Raw genomic sequence first — 19,409 nt, 5'->3', positions numbered from 1 at the left:
CTGAGCTCATTCTGAACTGTAGTTGGAATCATATGATTTAAACCTTACATTCTTTTTGTTTTCTTTTTAGGTTAACTGTATTTTTCCATCTGGATTTAACTTTCTAGGTGATGGTTATTTTATCCTTTGTTTATTTCTCTTATTTTCAATTTTTGACCTATTATAATACTGAGAATATAGTCGTGCCTGCAAATACTGATTGACAACATTATTTTTTTTTAAAAATTAGTAGTTATTAATACTAACTCATTTTCCAAGGTCTTTTAGCAGATACTTATTGGATCCCTATTGTGTGTAAGACTCTGAGGTAAAACATTGGTGGTATTGTGGCAGGGTTGAGAAAGATACAAAGAAGTCTCAGAGATCGTCCTTGCTTTGAGGATCCCTCCAGTCTATTTGGGAAGACAAGACACACACATGCACGTGGCCCCAGAAGTGACAAGAGAGTGGCTCAGGTAGCTTGAGCCTAAGGAGTTTGGAGAAGCAGAAGCCAAGTATGGAACCTATGCTGGGAAAAAGGCAGCAGGAGGAGGTGAGGCTTAAGTCATGAGGGATGGAAGGGTTGAGTCCAAACCTGTCAGGTCGGAGAGAAGATAAGCCAAGATGGGAAGGTGGGAATCTGCCCAGATATGTAAGTTCAGTGGGTCCTGAGTGGAAGATAGGGTTAGTCCAAGAGGGCAGTGGGCGCTTGGGTCTAGGTAGCAGAGGGATTGGAAGGCCAGGCTAAGTGGTGTAGACTTTATTCTGAAGGCAACAGGGAGTCATGGAAGGTTTGGGAAGAGCAGAATGGCGTGGCTAATACACACATACACACACGTACACACACACACACACACACGTACACACACACACTCCACACACACCCCTATCTCTATCTATCTTTTATTTTATTTTATTTTTTGGCTGCATTGGGTCTTTGTTGCTGTGCACGGGCTTTCTCTAGTTGTGGTGCATGGGCTTATTGCGGTGGCTTCGCTTGTTGTGGAGCATGGGCTCTAGGTGCGTTGGTTTCAGTAGTTGTGGCATGCGGGCTTAGTAGTTGTGGCTCATGGGCTTAGTTGCTCCATGGCATGTGGGATCTTCCCGGACCAGGGATCAAACCCATGTCCCCTGCATTGGCAGGCGGATTCTTAATCACTGCGCCACCAGGGAAGTCCCTGTCTTTATATATCTTTAGACCGTCGTGTTTTGTTTTGTGGTCATTCCGCTGGCTGTAGTTGTAAAGAGCAAACAGGAAGGAGAACTGAAGCGCATGTGCAGAGGGAGGAGCAGGTCTCCTAAGTCAGCCCAGGTTCACAAAATCCAAGGCACATGCCAGTGGTCCACTCAAATGTCACCTTCACCTTGATGTCTTTCCCAGTCCCCTCAGTTGGAAAGAAACAATTCTCCCTGCCATTTCACTGCCATTAACAACAATAATAATAATTGCCAATATTGATCATGTTCTTGCTCTGTCAGAGGCTGTGTTTGATAGTTTTTGTGCCAGTTCATCTGGCTTAGAAGAGTTTGTTAACTTGCAAGGTGATGGTGGCGATGCAGCTGAGAAGTGGCCGAGCTCAGCCTGGAATGGTGGTCATCTGTCTCCAGGGGCAGCTTTTCATCATGATGCTGTTCTTTCTGAGAGGGGACTTAGCCCTGGGCTGGGAATCATATTAGCTGACAGTTACTGAGTGCTTATTGTGTTTTAGGCACTCTTCTAAGTGTTTTTTATGTTTTAACTTCTCTCATCCACACAAAAACCTATGAGGTGGGTAACCAATTATTACTCCCATTTTAAATGTGAAGAAACTGAGATGTAGGGGAAGTGGAGTAACTTTCCCAAGGCTGCAGGAGAGTCGTGGAGCCAGGATCGGAGCTGGGCAGGCTGACTGCAGGGTCGTGTCCTTCTGTGTTCCGCTAGGCTGCCAGCTGGCCCTGAGTGCCTCGTGTTGGTTCCCAGTGGCCCCATGGTCTAGCTGTTGGCATGTCTGTCCCCATCTCTCCACGATGCTGTGGGCTTCTCAGGGACAAAGCTAGAGGTCTATTCATTCTAGGACCCCTTTCTTAGGGCCACAGATTGTACCACAGAGAAGCAGCTCAGGAAAGGTTTGTTGAGAGAATGAGTGCATCCAACGTGGAGACAGTGGATCCTGTTCATGCTGAGACAGATCAGAGGCCCGAAGGGGGTCAGGGGAGCTGTCTCTCAGGACACTGGGTCAAGATTTGCCCTCATGCCGGCATGGGTACCGTGTTGCCTGTGTGGGGCACTTTCAGGCAGCCTGGAAGGGGACATGTCTCTCTAATGACACAAGAACCAGAAACGTAGATTCCCAGAATATCAGAGCCAAAAGAGGCCTGAAGAATCATTTCCTCCAACCTCTTCCTTTTTTACAGAGAGGGAAACAGAAGCTCAGAGACTAGGGGACTTGCTCAAAACCAGGATGTAGTCCTGCCTCCCCCATTTTGCTAGACCAGTGTTCCATGGGACCCTAGGGCATCTGTAAAGGCCCTTCACCACTTTCATGGGAAGTGAGGGGTCAGAGAAGAGGGGGAAAGCTCTGGGTTCCTCACCCTTGCTTCAATAGTCAGTTCAGCTTTTAATCTATTTCACGCTTTGAGATTCCCCTTAAGAGTTCATTTTTACAAGGAGCCCATTCGTTGAAAAATAACTATTTAAAACCATTATTGTAGCATATCGTGGGGCGAGTTTAAAAAAAGAATTTCCAAACTACTTTCCTAACACTTAACTGTTTTTTGCTCCTTACACTATGCAAATAGCACAGAGACGGGCTTGGGATTATTTTCTCTGTTTAATAGAAAAGAAAACTGAGGCTTGGGGAGATCAGATGATCTAACTTATACAGATTAAATAGCAGATTAGTGGCAGGGCATAGGAGCCAGGTCATGGACTTCAAAGGTAAAATTATTGAATATAATCAGTACACACTTGGGAGACGATCAAGCAAATGTAATTGCCATTTTCTTTCCCCCTGTAGATGATGCTATGGTGTTTTCATGCCCTTCTCTTTCCCTTCCTCCTCCTTTTTCTTCCTTCCCTCCCTTCTTTCCTTTCTTCCCTCTCCCTCTTCAGGATTAGTCACAGGTTTAGTTGTTCTTAGTTGTTCAAACTCAACAACCATCAGCCTTGAGGAAGTTGCCTTCTTTGACATGCAACCAAGTTCTCTAAAATCTATTGTGTTTTCATAGGTATTATTTTTAAAAGTGATGGCTTGATGGTCCAGAGATTGGTCTCTGGCATCAGACAGACCTGGTTTAAAAGGTAGACTTTTCTAATTAGTAACTGTATGACCTTGGGCCAGTTACTTGACCTCAGTGGGCCTCAGTCCCTGCTCTGTAGAATGGATACAACAAGAGTACCTGTCTCGCAAGGCTGCTGTGGGAACCAAATGCGTTAATGCATGGACAATAGTACGCATAGTGCGTGGTTCATATTAAGTTGCCAGTAAACTAAAAAATGATATCCTGTAGGGTAATGCCTGATTGAAGGCTAACAGGCTTCTATACTGCAGTACATTTCAGTTTCACTTTGCTATTGAACATTGCCAATCTCCAAAAGAAGTATATATTATGGAGTATTTCTCAAACTCATTTGACAGCGTAACCCTCTTTACATGCAGAATGTCCTAGGATAAATGGTGCAAAACCCACAAAGCACTGCTCTAAAATCTCAAGTTATTTGATCAAAGAGAGGGGAAAAAAGCAAGATAGATCTGTACAGACCAGATTTATATGGCTTAGAAAGAGATTTTAGTTTTTAAGAATAGGGATCCTTCAGAGCTAGTATTATAGCACTAATGTTAAATTGGTATCTGTAAAAATTATTGTCTAGCTTGGCTTATATCAAAAGCTAGAGGAACAGTTAAATGTTGTAAACAAGCTTATTTTATTCCTAACCCTTTTGTAGGGAAATAAAAACTATTGCCAGTCAGAAGAGCAGGGTGATGCCAAAACCCAGCTTGCCCCTCATGTAAGCTAGCAGGCTGAGAAATCTCGTTCCACATTTTGATGAAAAGAAAGCTGGCAAAGATTTTTGAAGTGACATTGCACTTCAGAGATGAGAGCAAATTTCCCTTTCTAAGAGAAATGGGCTGGATTATTATATAGCCCTTTGATTCTCTACTGAGGATATGTAGGAACTTTGATTCTGTCTCAAAGTAAATCAGAGCTAGTAGTTTGGTAAAAATTGGGGCCCACCGTTCAGGAGAGGATTTAAACAATTCTGACAGTGAGAGGTCTTCTCTTGGGGCCAGTTATAATTTTTGATCTCCTGTTTTCCATCTACCTCTAAAGATTTTTTGAATATAGGAAATGAGTCTAGATGATAGATTAGATTTTTTTAAGTAAATGAAGTCTAAAAAGGAGATGATCATTGAACAGTAAATTCAATTGATTTACCTTGCATAGTCATCAAATCAAATTTATACATTTTTAGCTCTAAGCTTCCTCTGAAGACACAGCTCCTGACCTCCAAAAATGTTATCCATTATAATAAATTTTTAAAAAGGAAGATGTCTCTTGTGGCGAAGACAACCTGATGACCCCCAAGGATTCTTGTTCGCCTTCCATAGCATACAGGTATGGTGGGAAGTAGCTACCTGGACAGCAACTGCATTTCCCAGCCTTCCATATGTCTAGGTGGGCCAGGTGATTGGGTTGGCCAGTGGAATGCAGCAGAAGTGATGCACATCTCTCCTAGCCTGACTCCCCCAAATCTCCAGCACAGTTTGTAATATCTTTCTTCCTCACCTGTTAGCTGGCTGTTGATAGCCCGGAAGACCCAAACAGACAGTGGAGCCTCCATAAGCCTGAGTCTTAATCAGAGCCCCCAGGCCCCATACTGGTCACTGGGTGAACAAGAATGAGACCTTTGTTGCATTAAACAGCTGAGATTTTAGAGTTTATCTGTTATTGCGCCTAGGGTTATCTGAACTAACACACTTCAAGAATTTGAACTTCATAAGTTTATGTGTTAACTTTATCTGAGTTCTGCTTGAGGTGTTTTTTAATTAAATTTGCCAGCAATTTTTTTTCTTATTTGCTGGCAGATCTATGGAAATATGGGCCAGAGTAGTATGCTCCCTGATTGCCCAGCAACATTCAGTACACTACCCACTCATTTAATGAACAACCGCTTATTTGCATGTGCTTACTATGCGTCAATATATTGTAGGCACTGAGGATACAATAAATAACAGAACCATGTCCCTGTGTTTAGAGAGCTGACATTTTAGGGGCAAGGAGGTGGAGAAGAGGGGAAGAAAGACAATATATATCCAGACCAGGGGTCATCAAACTTTATCTTTAAAGAGCCAGACTGCAAATATTTTAGGCTTTGCAGGTCATACAATCTCTGTAGCAACTACTCATCTCTGCTGTCATAGTGCAGAAGCAGCTATAGACGATACCTAAACAAATGAGTTTGGCTGTATTCCAGAAAAAAAAAAAACCTCTATTTATGGACCCTGAAATTGTAATCTCATATAATTTTCACATATCATGAAGTAGTCATCTTTTGATTTATTTCAGCCATTTCAAAATGTAAAAATCATTAGCTCATGGGCTGTGCAAAAACAGGCATTTGGCTGAATTTGGTCTGCAGGCTGAAGTTTACCAACCTCAGTAGAGATCAGTAAACCAACAAGAATATATCAGAAGGGATAAGCACTGTGAAAAATTGGGACAATGGGATTGTGCTGGGTGGATGGGGGTCACTTTAGATAGCTTGGTCAGGGATGGCCTCTCCAAAGTGACTTTGCTTGGGCCAGACTTGAGTGACAAGGAGAGACACTGCATATGAAACTACAGTGATTGAGAATGTCGGGTAAAGGAACAGAAAGATGCTAGGGTAGCTGTGGAGTTATGAGCCAGAGAAAGAGGAGCAAGAGCTGGTATCAGAGGGACACAGCGTCTGGGGTTCTGAAGGTCAAGACGAGGTTATATTTTACCTGCAGTAGGAAGCCAGTCAAAAGCTTTAGGCAGAAAAGCAATATAACCTGATGTATATTTGAAAATTATCATCCTGGCTCTTGTGTGGGGAAAATGGCCTTCTAGAGGGGCAAGAACATGGCCAGTAGGACTAGTGACTGGTAAGGAGGCTCCTGAGTGAGTCAGGCAGGTGTGGAAGGTGGCTTGGGCTCTGGGATCAGCAGTGGAAATGGAGAGAAGTGGTTGGATTGAAGCTCTGTCTTAGAGCTACACCAGGTCTCAGTATGTCCAAAGTTGGGTGGCAAGGATTTAAAGAAAAAACTTCCAAAGGACATCTGGACTGGAGAGCTGTGCATTGACATCAGTAGGACTTTGTGTCACTTTCTTCCCTGCCCAGTCTTTCCTTTCCAGTTATACTTGGGTCAGAACTGGGGATGACAAACTTGGGGCACGGCAGGGGGACACATATCAAGCTGAAATGAGACTTGGCCATTTCAAGTCCAAAATTAGCTACAGGACCAGTAGTGATGGGCAGAGATGGTTAAATCAACAATGATGGTCCCTTCATGAAAGACCTTCGAGAATTTTCCTACACTTCTCTCTTGGCAGCCAGTTACCAGAATTTGTGATCCTACTTGAATTTGACAAGGTATTTTATTTGGACAGAGGTCCCTAAATCAGCACCCCACGGTGAAGTGGAGTCTCTGAATGGGATTTCCCAAGGATTTAGCTTTAGTGGAGCCAGTGCCCATTCTGGCATTTGAAGATCCTAAGCATTTGATGGACGTATGTGTAGAGCACACACATTTCAGTAGGATGTCAAAATGGACCCAGATAACTAGAGGGTGTGTTGGCAGATCGGTGGCCAAGATATGTGCCTAAAGATCAGGAGAGAGTCCTCAAGGCCCCCGGTCAAGCAGCAGTAGCCCCTCTATTACCTACATTAGGTAAGGCCAGGCACTGCTCACTGAAACCAGCACAACGAGGTCACCGTGAATCTGAGAAATTACTTTGAATCTGAGAAATTACTTTGTTAAGAGGCTGATTGAGTAAAAGGCCTGAAGCCACAGATGTGGAGGAATTGATTGTCTGAAAGTCAGATTCCCTGTAAACAAAGGATGCTTAAGCCCACATTCTAGGAAAGGATTTAGTCATGGGAAAGTAAGTTGAAAAACAGCCCCAGGATCTGAAAAATAAAGCACAACGATTTGCTTGTGGATTTTAAGGTTACTCTGTAATTTCTGTTTGCTGATTTATCCATTCCATGAGCTTGCACAGCCTGACTCACTCAAAATCAAGGCTGACATAAAAATCCCTGTGGCCTAAAGAAGGCAGTTGAAACAAACAAACAAAACATGGACTGAATGTCCACTCCATGCCAGGGTCTACTTTTGGGAATCCCTTGATACAGGCAAGCAGGTAGCAGACATTGTTTCACTCAGTGCTGATGGCAACCCTGTGAGGTAAAGGGCATTATTCCTCATTTGGAGATGATGTAACTGAGGTCCAGGGAGGCTAAGTTGTTCAAGGTCACATGCCTAGTAAAGAGTAAGGCAGAGACTTAATTCGGGTCGTGTCTATCTCCAAAGCCTAAGCTTATAACCATTCTGCCAGTGTATCTCACCAAACCACCCAGAGCATCATGGACCGCCACAGGTTGGGAATAGAAAGCATGAGCAGACCTGTTCTGTAGAACTTTCTGGGATGATGGAAATGATCTATTGAATACATCTGTGCTGTCTAGTATGGCAGCCACTAGCCACCTGTGGCTACTGAGCTCTTGACATGTGGCTAGTGCAGCTGAGGGACTTTTAAACTTTAATTATTTAGAATTAAAGTTAAATGGCCATCCATGGCTAGTGGCAACTGTATTTGACAGCACAGGCATAGAGAGCATCAAGTTGGAGAGATGAAGGCCCAGTCTTCAATGTGCCAGGCGCAGCCCTCAGAACTTCTGCACCCGTTAGATCATTTAATCCTCTCAGTGAGCCTCTGAGATTGGCATTGTTATGGTGACCCCCACTTAAGGCACAAAGAACCTGATTTATTCGTCCAGAATCACAGGCTGGTAAGTGGTGATGCCAGGATTGAGTCCCAGGATTCCAGAGCTAATACTCTGACCCATGACCCCCTGCTAGCTTTATACCACGTGTGCAATGCCTCTTACCCACTACGCGGTGCCACCCCAAGGAACTGGGAATGTGATGAAGGCCATGGACAGTAACATAGAGGCTGCCATGAGGCATAACAAGGGAGCCTAGGGAAGGCTTCCCTGAGGAGTAGCATTTTCTCTGAGTGTTGAAGGCTGAGGAGGAATTGGCCGGGCAAAAGAAGGGAATGGGGTAGGGGGAGTCCTAGGCAGAGGGAACACGTTTGAAGGCTGGGAGGTGAGAAAGAACATAGTGTATTCCTGGAAGTGAAAGTTGATCAGAATGACTGGAGTGGAAGGGGGAAGGAAGTGAGTGTCAAGGGTCAAGGTCAGAGAAATTGGCAGAGGCCAGAGCACACAGAGTGTGGTAGAATTCTGAACGTTTTCTCCAAGGATCTGAATGTTGTTCTAAAATGTTTAATATGCATACATATACACAAACTAAATTTCACTTATACTTCTATGTGGAAAGTAGAGGGGATACGACCAAGTGTGGACCAGGAGAAGATGGTTCACTTCCTCAATAAATCATCATTCTCAAGTTCTTACTTTGGAATCCTATAGGAGCAGCAGGGGCATTTTATACACATCTATTACTTTATATTTTCACAGTAATTTCCCATCCCTTGGATCTTCACAAGCACCCCAAGACAAAGCTGGAGATTTTTTAAATCTCCATTTAATCTCCTCGATTCTCAGAGGAAGGAACTGACTCGCCCGAAGTCCCAGCTGGTTAGTGGCAGAGCTGAGGCTAGAATCCTCATTGCCTGCATCTCTTCTAAGAGATCCAGTCCAGGGCTTCCAAGGCCCTCAGCTCCGGCCTGAGCCTCTGCTCAGCCCTCTCCTCCCTGTGGAACTGAAGCAAAGGGACCTTTACCTTTCGGATGCCGTCGTGCCTCATTTCGATCACATGGAGGGTGTAGTTGGTCCGGCGTCCTTTCTCATTAAATTGCACATTTCCTGTCAAGCCTTCAAACCGCACCTGGAAAAGAAAGCCAGGTGGTGACCAGTGAACCCTGAAGTTGCGCTTCATGTTTGTTCATCGGTTTGCTTTTTCTGCTGAAGTGAAAGTCCAGAACCTGAGGAAGTTACATGGGATGAGGTCTTGGAGTAGCATCAGTACTAAACACCTCTCTACTCCTTTGCCTGTAGCAGTCATCACTGTTAGAGTACAGTTCTCTTGCCTACTAAACTGAAATTCATCCTGAAAACTTTTTCACCCATTGCTTTAGGCAAACAGTAACAGTGGATCAAAATAGATCCTGAAAGGAAATCTCTGTGCCATCCTCAGTCAAACTCCCCCATCAGGACTACCACTGTGAGAAAGACCACTCCCCAGGTGCACACCTTCAGATGTAGAAACTGAAGGAGACCTGCAAAGGAAGAGACGGGTGGTGCCATCCCTGGTGAGTCAGGAGAAGACCCAGGACCGGGAGCTGGCCTTGTGATGCCTTGGGCTATGCCTCAATACGGCTTCTTAGTTCCTTTGTGAGTCCAGGGATTACAATACTTGGGAGCCTAAAGACCTAGAATTGGGAGACCTGGATTTTACCCCAACTTTCCTCTGAACAGCCAAGTGACTTTGGGCAATTTGCCTCTCTAAGTCTCAAACTTCCTGCCCCATCTACCTTAAACGACACAGCAAATGTGAAGGTGCTGTGCAAACTTTAAAGCACCTGAAGAGATTCTTTATAAGACCAGAGCCTTTCAACAGGTCTCAGCTGGTGGAATCAAGGTGCGTATTGGAAGCCCCCAAATACGCTGCATGGGACTTCTCCACAAACGAGACAGATTAAACTTCCATGGCTTCCTATCTCCAAGTTCGTTTTAAAGGCCAAGTAGTCAACATGGGGGATCCAAGACCTTTGGAACCAAGCCTGCTGCTCTGGAGGTGACCAATAAAATTTATCCACCCTCCAACTGGGGATGAGTCTAGCTGTGTATCATCGACTTGAGTGTAAGAAATCACATTGTCCAATTATGATCCACCATGTGTCCTCAGATCAGTCTGGCCTAAGGCCAGTGACATGAGCCTGAACCTGTAACCAATATGAACCGGGCACTTTAACCCAGCATTATTTACTTCCCCCTTCTTCAAATAGCTTAAAAGGAAGCCTCACAGGGTGTTACCATTTTCTGACAGTGAATGATCAGTCCCTCTGCCTTCAGAAGGTATAAGAATAGCTGGGGTGTGTGTGTATTTGAGATGCGGGGGTGGGGGAGAAAGAGAGAAAGAAGGAAAGAAAGAAGAAAGGAAGGAAGGAAAGAAGGAAAGAAAGAAGAAGGAAGGAAGGAAGGAAGAAGGAAAGAAAGAAAGAAAAGTGTGTGTGTGTGTGTGTGTGTGTGTGTGTGTGTGTGTGTATGTCTCCTCTCAGGCTGACCCTCCCATCAGCTCCTGGTTTGAAGTCCCAGTGGGGAGGTTACAACAGGCCCACAGCACTGAACAAATTATATACCAAGCTCTTCACTCTCTGAGATGAAATCTGGAGAAATTCTTGCTCTGGAAAAGTCTAGGCTGGTTTTGCTTTTCAAAGAGGAAGCAAAGTACCAATCCTGCTACGAAGAATAAGAAGAGAGCAATTCCAATCCACCAGAAGCTTCACCTTCTCGCCTTGGTCGTCTCTTGCCCATCTTTAGCTTCCCATTCATTGCTGTGTACCAACTTATGTGGCTCATTTGGAAAAACAGACTGGGATAGACGTGCAGATGGTTTGCAGAAACAGAAAGAAGTGTCATTAATGATTCAAATGGGCATCTATTTTTGGTGCTGGTATCAAGTGTCATACTAATTATCATTATGTCATTCATGTCATGCTAATTATCATTATGCCATATTCATATAGCAAATTGCATATTGTCTCTATGACTCAGTTTCCTCATTTGTTTCATGAGACCCATTAGGTTTAATTATGTCTTAAGGTTGGTTTACAGATTAAATGAGATATTTTTTGATCAATGCTTGCCCCATGGTGAGTATTTAACAAAGGCCAGCTATTATTTTTATTATTACTAATTGTGTTATTATTAATACTACCACCATTTTACAAGTGTTTATGAAGCATTTTCACACGTATGACTTCATCTCCATTCATAGCAATCCCCTGATCTAGGTCGGTTAGAGAGAGAGTAGGATCTTCACTTTCACGAGAGAAACCTAAACTCTGGAAGGTAAAGTGATTTGCTCAAGACTTAGGACTTACAAGTGTCCAAGGCAGGCCTGAAATCCAGAGCTTCTGACATATTCTGGTTTCTTCACTTAATACACCAAGTGGCCTCTCAAACAGAGGACAGTGCTACTGTCCTAGGCTCTGAGGGGTGACACAGAGATGTATAGAGCGTGTGTTCTCCAGGCCTACGACTGCTATCCTCTATTCCAGCTGGGTCCTCCCCAGGCTGCACTCTGTTAATTCCTAACTATGTGGCCATGTACAAGTCACTGTGCCTATATCTGTTGTTGGTTTCCTCCTCAAAGAACTGAAGTGCTTAGCATATTGTCTGGGACATAAATGTTCGATGAATAGTGTCTGTTATCTAAGTGATGGTGATGATGATGATGAAGATAATGATTACTGCTACTACTGTGCTGTGTACAGTGGGTAAGCAGGATGGCAAAGAAGAAGACTTAACATGGAAGCCTTGGGTCTGATAAGCTGTGGTCTCACAGCAGGGGATTCTTTCAGCAGAAACGAGGGTCTTTTCACTGTCATTTTTACATGCCTTTCTCAGTTTCCAAAAAAAAAATCAGCAGCAGCAAAGTTTTGTGACCCGAGGGCCCCTTGTGTTGCCACAGTGTTTTCACAAGATGCTGCTTATTTGATGTTCCCAGAAACCCAGTGAGTAGCAAAAGCAGAGGTTATTTTGCTGATGTTGTAGATAGGATTACTGAGCCTCAGAGCTACGGCACTTGGGTTCAGGATTCACAGTACATCAGGAGAGGCCTGGAGCAGCTGAAGGTTCTCACCGTCTAGCTGGAGAAGCCAAGACTTATATACCCTGAGATAAATTAAAGTGGGAAAGAAGATGTCCCAGAATTACCATTCCATGATGGCAGAGCAAGGAGAGGTCAAGAGAATGGATTAGCCCCAAACCATTTATGAGGATAGTCTGGACTCATAGTCGGAGGAATAAGCTTCTCAGAAATATATGCTATGGGCACATCTGGAAACTGCCATCCTATCCATCAGGACTGAGCCTCTGAGCCCTCATTCCCCACTCCTACCCCCTACCCCCATGCTGGGGTGACAGGGATCAGACTGAGGGAAACCTGGAGTTTCTCCTTAGTTCCTGCCTCCTGGACCTGCCATCACTGTCCTGGCACCTGCTGACTCCCCCTGTGAAAGACAGAGAATTAACCTTGGATTTCCTGTGAATGGTATTGGGTGCCAGCTCAGAGTCTGCCACCCATGAGATGCTGAAGCATAGATTATCTTTCCTGCTTGGTGCCCGCTGATCGCTGGTTAGTGTTTCTACTACTTGAGCCATCAACCCTGATGACTCCTCCATCCCCATCCCTAGCGGGGGCAGCGGAGATGCTCTGGGCCCGGGGCTTCTGCAGCCTTTTTGTGGCTGCCGTGAGGTGGATCTGTTCTCTTGGCCTCTCCTCCTGAATGCTCACCGGGTGTGGGAAGTCAGAGCCTGCGGGCTAGATCCCAGTAGACCACATTCTGGTTGTACTAGCCAAGTTAAGTCTCAGGACCCCTCTGAGCTTCCACTTGCCCACCTGAACAATGGGAAGAATAATCCTGCTCTATCTCATGCAGTTGCCCTGAGGTTCAAAGAAGCTTATATATTATCCCTTTTTAAAAAAAAAATATTTTTGAGCCTTGTGACAAGCCAGTGAGGGAGGCAGTGCTAAGAGGATTATGTCCATTTAAGAGATGAGGAAATTAATGCCAGAAAAGTGGAGCAATTAATCCAGGATCCCCCCAGATAGTGCTTGGCGGAGTCATGGTGTGAACCCAGCTCTTCTCTTCCTACACGCTAACAGCCAAGCACGATGCCCACAAGTCCTCACTGGTACCCTCACTCTAGCCGTCTGCTGGGTACCATTTACATCCTCACCCAGACCCTCCAAAACCCAAATCACTCCTTGTTCAAATTCACCCTTCCTTTAAGGCATGAATGACCATCCATCTCGGTTAGCTTGGGATCGTTTCAGTTTACATGTCTTGTTCTGGGATAATTGGTAATAGCTCTCCCTTTCACTCTTAAGTTTGGATGATAAATTATATGGTCACTGTACTTAAAGCCCCAGTTTCGTTCCTCCAGGAAGCCTGGTAATGTTCAGATTCCTCAGTCATGGCATTCTTTTCTGACAGTCCATAGCACCAAGAGCCTGGCTGTGTTATTTAGCCCTTAATCTATACCTTTGTGGCTATTATTTCTCAGGAGCTTGTCTTTCCTTCAACACTGGGTCTTGAGTCCTGAAAGGTATGGACTGTGTCTTACACCCCTATTGCCCAGCTCGCCCCAACCTCATCTAGCAATATGCCACGTAAACCTTCACTTCCAACGTGCGTGGTCGTTGACTGACAGATTGCAAACACAAAGGCAAGAGGGCTGATCCTAATTTAGGGCAGCGATTCTTCAACCGAGGCGCTTAGCTGGGCTTCTAAGAGTGTCTATGGTCCACCTGACTCCTGGTCATGCAAAAATATATGTGTGTGCATTTTCTGGGAATGAGTACAAAGCTTTGTTTCCCATCATATCCTCAAAGGGCCTATGACCCCCCAGATGCTAACAGCCTGACTTGGGGAGCTGGATCTTTTCTGCCAGCCAGAAGCCAATTTATGGGCGCCCTCATGCCTCTTCCTTCCTGGAGCGCTGAGGAATTCCAGGATGTGGGCTCATTAATATTCTGAATGGCTCCTTGGATGTCAGGCAGGGAGCAGGCAGGTTGATTGTCTTCACTCTGCCACTGGGGAAACTATAGTGGGGTGGGGGGGAGCGGGGGCATGTAGATATTACCCAAGGCCATGTGCTGGTGCTGGCTGGGCCATAGCTCGTGTCTCACCTGCTGGGCTGGGCCTTTGAGGCTTCAGAGCAGAGCAGTTACGGAGACAGGGTGAGGTAGCAAGGAGACGTGGGTTGGAGTCCCACTTTTACCAATAACTGTATAATTTTGGGAAATTTAAAAAAATCTCTGTAGCTCAGTTTCTGCGTTTATAAAGCGCAGTTAATAAAACCAGCTACCTCAGAGGGTTATATTGAAGATTCAGTGAGATCAAACATGTAAAATATGTTCAGTACCTTGTGCATAGTAAGCCCTGGGCATATCATAGCTGGTATTACCATTATTTTTAGAATAATGTGCTAATTCCTCTTGGCCTAATTCACAGGCATCCCAGCTCTACCACAAGCTGACCCACAGGTCCCTCCCCATGTGTGACCTGAAGGCCAATGGGCAGGGCAGAAGAGACTCGAGCCCCCATCCTTGGGTTCCAAGGACCGAATGTCACTGGGATTTACCCAGTCTACTGTAGGCACATTGCTCCTCCCTAGGGGCATGGCTTTTTCAAGAGATGGGTCTTGAGGGTGAGATGGTTGGACAGTGGCCATGACTGTGTGTTTAAGGCCCTGGAGCTCAGTGCGTACAAGCAAAGGCCCCTGGGGCCACAGGACAGTTGTGGGACAGGAAGAAGAGCCCTGGATGGGTGTCTGGTCCAGCCCGTGCTGCTAAGCTGCTCTGTGACCTCGGCTGAGTCACTGCCTACTCTAGGTCAGCTGCTTCATCTATAATGTGAGGGAAAATGGGGGTCGTAATCTTTCAGGTCTCTTTCAGCAATATGTGTTTGTGATTCTAGGTGATTAACAAAGATTTGAAAGTAATCAGTTTGAACAGCTGATTTTTAGATCAGAATGTTGGTTTTATTTTTGGGTTTGTTCTGTGGCTAGTTCTCCCTGCCCTACGTCCACACCCAATAGAGACCGAAGGGAGCTTCTTGAGGGCAGGTCTTGACTTCTCTTATTGTCCCCAGAGCTTGGCCCCAGACCAGAGCACGGAGTAGGCTCTCAGGAGCAGCTGACTGGCACACACATGTCTTGACTCAAGACAGTATAGAGATTATTATTTTTTTGATTAAGGCAACTGCCTCCTCTCAACCCCACTGAAGGCAGAAGTGGAAGCCTGAGCGTGTTACAACCAGAAAGACATGGGTTAGAGCATAAGAGAAAATAAATTAGATCCTTAGAGTTCTTAAGCCAGTTGGGACCCAAGAGTTGTCTCTCTAACTGCCTCATTGTCATGGATGAGGAAAGGGAAGGGTGTAGGAGATCTGAATGAGTATTTCAAGGTCACCCAGAGACTCAGGGGCCCAGCGGGACCTGGACCCCAGCTCTCCTGATTCAGTGCCCTTCCTGCCACCCACGTCGTCTCCAGGCTTCATCACTGTCACGATGGCATCAGGATATCCTTCCAGGGACGCCCTTAAGATGGGAGGGGCAAGGGAGCTAGAAGGGTTGTGAAGCTGAGGGCAAGTCCGTGGGACCTCCTGAAACTAGCTTCACACTGCAAAAAGAATCTGTCTCGACTGTGGGGTCTGGAAGAGCGTTTTAAACAAGCCAGAAGGTGGGCACGGCACCTTTGGCGATCATTCTGAAGCTGGTGGGTGTCTGCTGTTGCTGCCTAGCGATTCGGGGCCGCCCTGCGCAGAGACAGAGACAGGGGGAGGGCAGAAGGGGCTGCGGGTGGACCCGTTTGCGTGTAGTCACAGGGCAGCTGCTTCACTTCATTCCAAAGGACAGAAGTATAATTCATATTCCATGTGCAGGCAATTCATCCAAGCTGAAGAACAGCCTGTGATATTCCTGTCTTGTCTCTTTCTCCAGGTTGTGAAAATTGTTAGAGCTGCGCACGTGTGGCTGGAAAACAAATGGGAATAGTTGTACATTTTGCTCTACATTTCTCCCTCATTCAGAAACGCATCTCTCCTTCCCTGGGAGTCCAAATTCATCTTCTGTTGAATGGAGTCTTGAAAGTAGAGCTGGTCTTATCTAGGCAACTCTTGGATGGGGAGGGCAGGTCCTGAGAGGCATTTGCACCAAAATATCTTGCTGTTGGCTGGCTTGCCACTGTGTCTGATACTTGGACATTCCTTTGCAGTGAGCACTGCCCTCTTTGCCCAGTCCCCTTTGGAAACACAGCCTCTCTCAGGAGGCATGAGAGGCATTGTATAGTGCTATCCGTCAGGAGTTGGAGGACCACAGCCTGGGCTTGAGGTGCTTCTAGAAACTCCTAGAGACTTCAAGGAGCTCAGAGAGTGATAAAACTGGGCAAAGCCCCAGAACCTTCTAAACCAGGAATGTTAAATGCATGGCTCACGTTTACCTCTGTCTCATCCTGCTTCCACAGCAGACATATCACTAATTGAGTATTTACTCCCCCCGTTGAATCGGGATTCAGCCTCAGAATCCTCTGCATAGCCAACTGATTGGAGGGGCCTGACCATTTTCTATCCCCGTTCTTTACCTGTTGTTAAGCGCGAACAAAATTGATGATTGCAATGCTGAGAAGCAAGAAGATAGAATCAGAAGTCCCGAGAAACATTTTCAGGGTCCCATCATGACGTGCACAGAAAGCAAAGGTGATGAAGAAATCCAGAAAATCAGGGCAAGAGGGGGAGTCTCCAAGAGACTGCTAAAATGGTTCAGTTTCATCCTTGTATATCTCAAGTCCCCTTTCCAAATACAAAATCACTGGCTTCCCCTCTTTAACATAAACCCTAAGCAGCAAATAGAGCTTTTGTGCTATCAGGAATGACTATTCCATACTACTGCGTTTTTTTGTTTTGTTTTTCAAATTTCTGCATGACCTTCCATGTACGCCAAGAGCCACAGACACAATGCAGTGGCAGTCCAAACTTGAGGCGTGCTCTACCTTTTCTTTTAAATAGCTACGTCCCACCTGAAACTGATGCTGAAATCCCCGGTGAGGCTCCCATAAGATGGGGCAGCCATTGCCAGCCTCACCTGCTGCAGAGCTCTCTGGATGTCGATGCCCTGGCCCCAGGGCACAGCTGGGTTAGCCAGGCAGTCCCCAGCATTCCCCCGGCGAGAGATATCGATTCTCTGCCTCCGCAGGCTCTGGAAAGCCTCAGCCATCACCTTCACCCCATCGTAGGTGAGCGCAGAGGTGTACTAGTGGGAGGAACAGAGACAGTTAGGTGTCAGAGCGAGCTGACAGGGAGGCAGGTGGGAGCTGCATCTGGGAAGGAGCTTCCCGGTGGTGGTGAGGATGCCTGCAGCGGGCCAGGGATGGGGAGTAGGGGGGTGGAGGGGAGCAGTCGTGAGCCAGGAAGTGCCTGCCTCTTAGATGGGGGCTCCTGCTCCACCTCATAGCCAATATTGCCCCCCTGGATTATGAGTTCAGTATTACTGCAGGTTGTGATGTTAGAAGAGAACTTTAGAATTTTGTGTTCAATCTTGCCATCTGAAAATGTTGGTTCAACTGGAAAAAGAATCCATAGATTAAATACAGCACATCTGTATCTGTCTGATACAGTCCATGGAAAACCACTTGGTGTTCTCTGTGTTATAGTCATCAGTTGGGAGCCAAGAGGAACAGTTTACTCCACCATCCCTGGTGACAGTAAAAGAAAAAAAGAATAATCCAAGAAGGGTCAACTCTTAATTATTTCCGCATGTGGTTCACTCAAGTGGCAGGTTTACATTCTGCAAACTTTCCCCTTGTGCTTCTTCATGCTAACCCTCAATTTTATCCCCATCTTGCCTAAAAGCGGGTGAAAATGTTGAAACAAAAGCAGGATAACAATAACAACATTTCCCGGCACTGGAACTCATGTCTGTCCTCATTAATTTGTCCTCAATGTCTAGCATGTTCTCTGGCACATTCTAAGTTAACAGTAGAGTTGTAGAATGAATGTATATGTATTTTTCCAGTTCTTAACTTTGATTCTCTTGCTATTTTAAAAGTATATACATTATATTTTGTTATTTTTATAATCAGCTCCAATCTTTTGGAAATTGGGTGGGCTTTTTGCATATTAATGAATTAACTGCTGTGTGGTTTGCTCATTGCTTTAAAGCACATTTGTGATTTTGCTTGCTTAAGCTCATATTGAAATAAGTTTTTATTTCTGAATTGCTAACTCAGTTTGAGCAAAAGTGGGACGAGAAGCATCTCGGTTAAGTGGCCTGCCATTCACAAAAAGAAATTGACGAGTGGCAAGAGAAAGTTGCCAAGGATCCACAGTTTGCCCCAGATAAACAAATTTAGCCTCAGAATCCTTCTCAACACAGTGTTTCTCACAGCCATTGCCAAACTGGTGGATTTGATGTGGGAAAGAAAAATTATCCCCTATCCTTATTCTAAGCCATTATCAAATAGCAAACAATATAGATTTTGGCTGCAGGATTTAAAGCTGCCTTGCTGGGAAGTGAGAGACAGGTAGTCAGCATGATAATTGGTAGTAGACTCTCTGAGAAGGAGATGTGCTGGTTATTGCTTAGTTAAATTTCCTTGATTTTTAGCTAGGTACGTGGCTGATTAGAAAAAGGGCCAGCTCACTGCACAAATCTAGGAGGCTCAATCCATGAAGAAATAAATGCATCCCCCTGGAGCTGTGCAACATGGTGGTCCTGCCCAGAGTAGAGACATCATTTTCCAGCTTCCCCTGTAGGTAGCTGGGGTAGGTTTCTAAGATGTGGCCAATAGCATGTGAAGGGAAGATCTGTGTGTGACTTCTGGAAAGAGTTCTTATAGGAAGCAGTTTTGATTTTTATTTTCCTTTTCCCTTCCTGCTGGGTAGAATAGGGAGGTAATTGTTGGAGCTTCTGCAGCCATTTGGGGCTATAAGGTAGCAGCCGTATGCCGAGGATAGCAGAGCAAGAAGATAGAACACGCCTCAGTGTTTGAATGATTGTGAAGCCATTACACAAGCCCTGGGGTGCTGACTTCTGAATTTTGTTTATATGAAAGAAAATCAAAATATTTATCTTGTTAAAATCACTGTCATTCTGGATTGTCCATACCCTCAGTCTTTACGGATACACTTTGCTTAACTTGTTCCTCTTAGAAAGTCTATCCTTATCTAAAGGCTAACACTACCCAGGAATCTAGGGCAGGCAGAGGGACCAGGCTGGTCCTTTGCTGCCTGCTGCCCATCTTCTTACCTTAGGTCTTTTCCAGTCCACCCGGGTGTGGTCCCGAGCATCACTGTTTTTCCACTGCTGCATGATCTTGGCCGGGATGGTGTCTGTGTAGTTCACCAACTGGAAACCTGTTACGTTTGCTCCACTCTCCTTGAATTTGTTCAAGTCAATGTCCATGAAACCCTGGGTGGAGAGGAAGGGAGAGAAGTCAGAATCTGCTGCCTGG

General features: G+C 45.4%; 1 protein-coding gene across 6 annotated transcripts in view; it reads right to left on the bottom strand.

The window, feature by feature from the left end:
- The window catches only part of GRIA1 (glutamate ionotropic receptor AMPA type subunit 1), a 306,492-nt gene that overhangs the window by 96,809 nt on the left and 190,274 nt on the right, over positions 1 to 19,409 (bottom strand). For all 6 annotated transcript variants that reach the window (XM_059917554.1, XM_059917549.1, XM_059917555.1 and 3 more), the window contains 3 exons: positions 19,205 to 19,366; positions 17,042 to 17,209; positions 8,952 to 9,056 (listed from right to left, as the gene is read on the bottom strand). In XM_059917554.1, the coding sequence (XP_059773537.1) occupies positions 8,952 to 9,056; positions 17,042 to 17,209; positions 19,205 to 19,366 (435 nt within the window). The remainder of the gene's footprint in view (positions 1 to 8,951; positions 9,057 to 17,041; positions 17,210 to 19,204; positions 19,367 to 19,409) is intronic.

This window comes from Balaenoptera ricei, chromosome 3 (genome assembly GCF_028023285.1).
Source record: "Balaenoptera ricei isolate mBalRic1 chromosome 3, mBalRic1.hap2, whole genome shotgun sequence".
NCBI lineage: Eukaryota > Metazoa > Chordata > Mammalia > Artiodactyla > Balaenopteridae > Balaenoptera > Balaenoptera ricei.
This window is presented reverse-complemented; position numbering and strand designations above follow the sequence as displayed.